Below are 4389 nucleotides of genomic sequence, written 5' to 3'. Positions count from 1 at the left end.
TCGGCTCCTAACTCGAAAGATAGGCATCCTCATCAATGACAGGGAGTTTGAGCTCACTCGAAAATGTCTCGCATCCAAGTAAAAAGACCTAAAAAGAGCTGGAAAAGGGAACAGAGACAAGGCGCCAGAACCACTGAATGACACTGAAGTGAATATTCTATACGAGAAAAATCTACAGGGCGTTTCATCGCCAGAAGCAATTTTGAATACACTGTGGTTGAACAACACCGTTCACTTTGGGTTACGTGGCTGACAAGAACATCGGCAAATGTGCTGGGGAGACGTCAAACTTACCAGTGACTCAGAAGGAAAAGAATACTTACAGTAAAGTACCGCCAAAGTTGTTCTCAACAGGAACAGAACGTGATCCAGTACACGTGTACAAAATCTACCGTGAAAAGCGACCTCAAATATGTTAGATGCCGACTCACCGTTTTATTTGGGGATAAATCACACAAAGAATGAATATAGTTAAGTGGTCACAAAAACTTACAAAGTATAGTGAGCTATAGTTCCGTTAACATAGAACAGCAACGTAAAATGTCTGAAATTTTGAGCTGCACCGAGTCAATGAGACACTTCAACAACAATGGCACAGATCATGGTGCATCTTGTGCATCTTCTACACCACAACTAAATACTTTGAAGTTATTTGAAGGAGCAAGTATAAGTGGCGGGTATTTCAATATTTCAGTTAACACTCTGAAAAATTTGCCACAGAGCAATGTATGATAGGTTTTTGAAAACGACTCTATTGTTTCAGTTTTTCAAATATTAATACTTTAACAGGACAAACTTTGAAGCGCTGTGACTACATTTTGCATTTTATCTGATTTATATCTTTCTTTAAAAAATATGTCGAAAATCGAGTCCCAGCTCGAGTTCTGGCTAGAGTTCTAACTCGAGTCCCGGCTGGGATCCTGACTTTGGACTTAGTTTGTCTCGGTCCGTACATTTTAATGAATACGTTTAGTTTGCAGTTTGAATATCAAATAAAAAGCGGTTAAGGAATATTATCAAATTTCTCAGTATGTATATAATAAACAGAATACAGCATGGGAAAGTGCTTTGTATAGTTTTATATAGTTGTTTCGTATCAAAAGAACTCACTCGCTCGAAGACTCGTTCATTCGTTTTTTTGATACTGCACACTTGAACTCGTCAATAAAAACCGTACGCGCGCACTTTCCATGATAAGCATATTATTATTATTATTATTATTATTATTATTATTATTATTATTATTATTATTATCATTACTATTATGATCATCATTTTTTTGACATGAAAATGATAAAAGAAAAAAATTTCTCTTTATTTATCTGGAAAAACAAAGAGAAACTACAAAACTAAGCAATACTAATTTCCAGTTTACTAATCAATAATGAGGACAAAATCAATGCTTTTCTCAAAGTTTTCATGGAAAACAATAATGAGAGAGTTAGGATTGCACTGTACTGTATGAGATGGATAGAAGTGTAAAGAAGTGTTGGATGGTTGATATCTATTAACACCAAACAGAAACTCTATTACCCCAACATTCTACCACAAACACTCGACCATCAGCTGTAACTACTACATCAACAGGATCAATCATCTGACCAACGCCTGAACCACGGCTACCAAATGACCTTATAAACCGACCTTCTTGTGTGAAAAGTTGAATGCGATCATTATAACCATCACAGACAAGAATCATGTCTGGACCATAAACAGCCAATCCACGTACATCATTAAACCGACCGTCTCTTTCTCCCTTTTCTCCAAACTTGTACAAGAAAACTCCATTCACATCAAAAACACAAACATAGTTTCTGTCATAACAAGATACAAAGTATTTTCCGTTATTATACGTGATGTACTGAGGCTGTTCATTATTATCAGGCATATCAAACTCATGAACTAACTCTCCTTGTTTACTTAACACTTTGATACTTGGTTTGATACCCAGTTCTAGTTCTCCCTCACAACACACTGCGATGTTTTTATCATCGTTAACACACATTCCACATGGTTCAAACCACTGTTCAGGTCTGTAGATGGTTCTTACATAAGTACCGTTCAAGTCAAACTCTAGTATCCTGCCTTTACCATTTATTTTACCATCACTGACAATTATTCTGTCTTCATTAAACACCACTCCACATGGATAATACAGTTGGCCTTCTCCTGTTCCTTGGCTGCCAAACTCTCGTAAATAGTTTCCATCAAGACTGAATATTTGAATACGGTGATTTCTATAATCAGCAATGGTTATCTCTCCATTATCACTGACTGCTATCGAACGTGGATAAATCATCTGTCCTCTACCACTTCCATTTTCCCCAAATGTTTTCACAGGTTTTAACAACTTCTTCACATCGAGTGTCTCTACATTTTGAGGCGAGTTCTTGACCCTTTCTCCTCCAATATTCACCTGAATTTCGTGCCGTCCATTTTTTTGTGGCTTAAAACTCACACAGTATTTTCCAGCTTGCTCTTCAGACACTTTCTTTTCCACCTCGTCGCCCTCCACGTCTTTGATTCTAACATCAATAGACTCAATTCTTGTGGGACACACTTCTCCTTCTGTATTCCTGGTGATTATCTTGCACTCGCTTTTAAAACCACGAGGAGTTTTCACTAATTCGATTGTGGATCGAGCAGGGTCCGTCACGTTCTTCACAATCCTGCCGATGTCTAGCAGTGATTGCATGACTTGCTCTGTCACCGAGTAATGCATTGTCATGTCACGCTGGATTGGCTGAAGGCACAAGATCGAAGGAGCTTCTGATAACATTTGACTTCTTTCTAGAATCATTTGCTTACTTTCTATTTCCTCATATGCTACATCTCTCTCCAACAGTGCTCGGCAGTGTTGCACAAATTCATCTGAATCTTTTATTCTTCTTTGAATAGCCGTTTGTTCTTCATGATTTGCTGTTGTTAGTTCCAGGAGCGTCTGCTGCAGCTCTTCCTTCTTCGCTATTCCGTGTTGTTTGGCCATATCACAAATCATTTTAACTACATCATCGATATCTTTCTTTGCCATGTCAATCTCTCTTTGAATTCTCTCTATGTTTTCTTTAGATTGTTGTAATTCTTGTCCGTCGTTTTGTTTTCGTTGCTCGACTCGATTCATCGCACCTTCGATCAATTTCCTTGAATCCTGTCCAGCGTCTTCTAACGTCTGCAGTTGGTGATTTTGATGATACAAAATAACACATTTTTGGCATACGGTGAGTCTACACGTTTCCTCTTGACAAAAGTATTCAAGCTTCTTTTTCTCGTGGAACTTGCACAGCATCTGATTTTTGATGAAACTGTTTATATTTTCCTTCTTAAATTTATTGAGCATTATTGGTTGGTGTTCATCTTCTACTTGTTTATATATCTTGTGGGTTTTGTGTGCGTTGAAGCAAGACTCACATATCAAGCCATTACACTGCACACAAAACGCCACCAAGACTCGCGGTTGTTCACAACTCACACAATGGGGCAAAACTGGTTGATTAGCTTGGCTTTTCATCCCATGAAGCAAGTAGAGAAGAGAATCCAAGTAGAACGAAGAAGGTAGCTTCGAAGGATCGCCGTCTGGCACAACTACTGGCATCTTGCACATCGGACAGTCCATTCGATTGCCTTCTTGATTCCCGCTTGTCTGATACCACTGGGCGATACATCTTGTACAATAACTATGAAGACAGGAGAGAGTTTTAGGCTGGGTGAATACATCTAGACAAAGTGAGCAGGTCAGTTGTTCTTCGAAGCCGTCTGTGATGTCTTTGAGCGATTTGAGTGCAGCCATTTTCACAGGGATGCGGAAAAGAAATGCAGTGAGTCAGATTTCTTAGAACTGGAATGTGATATTCAAAGGAGTCACGTGAAGACCCTGTGGAGAATGCGTCAAGGCACGCCGCCTGTGATGACATCAATCTTGGAGATTCTTGACCTGACCTTCACTAGAGTGAATCAAATGGATCGACTGGGTTTGTTTGTCACGCATTGAAATTAGATCAAATTTGAACTTTTTGGCAGCAAAAATGTAAACAATCCAAAGCTGTAAACAAATGATTATCCAATTACTGACAAGCTGACAGGGAAGGAAGGGGAGAGGGGGGGGGGGGGAGGGTCTGTGGGTAAGAGGATAGTAGGTCGTTTCCCTCTTCCCCATTTACCCTTCATGTTGTTTAGAAAGTTTTTTTTGAAAACCGATTCGACTGCCGTTTTATGAGGTTTGATGTGTTCCGTTTTTGTAGAGACTTTGAACAGATTTTCATAGTTTAATAGGATCGTGCTATGATTTCTCAACATAAAGGCAGGTAGAATATCAACTGGAACATTCGTCGCCCTGGTGCCCACTTATAGACAGCGTGACCGTACGAACAGGTCTCCTCGCATTTTTACATT

The 4389-nt window shown here is 39.2% G+C and overlaps 1 protein-coding gene across 1 annotated transcript; it reads right to left on the bottom strand.

The window, feature by feature from the left end:
• Window positions 1-1064: 1064 nt before the first annotated feature.
• On the bottom strand, window positions 1065-3820 carry LOC116304726 (E3 ubiquitin-protein ligase TRIM71-like). The gene has a single exon (XM_031714504.2). The coding sequence runs from the start codon at window positions 3785-3787 to the stop codon at window positions 1508-1510; it is 2280 nt and encodes a 759-aa protein (XP_031570364.2). The 5' UTR covers window positions 3788-3820; the 3' UTR covers window positions 1065-1507.
• Between the last annotated feature and the right edge of the window lie 569 nt (window positions 3821-4389).

The sequence above is a fragment of the Actinia tenebrosa genome, unplaced genomic scaffold, assembly GCF_029948245.1.
Source record: "Actinia tenebrosa isolate PJP-AT-01 unplaced genomic scaffold, QUT_ActTen_1.0 PGA_scaffold2__45_contigs__length_23673736, whole genome shotgun sequence".
Lineage (NCBI taxonomy): Eukaryota > Metazoa > Cnidaria > Anthozoa > Actiniaria > Actiniidae > Actinia > Actinia tenebrosa.
Note: the sequence above shows the minus strand (reverse complement) of the source record. Positions and strands in the feature narration are given on the sequence as shown.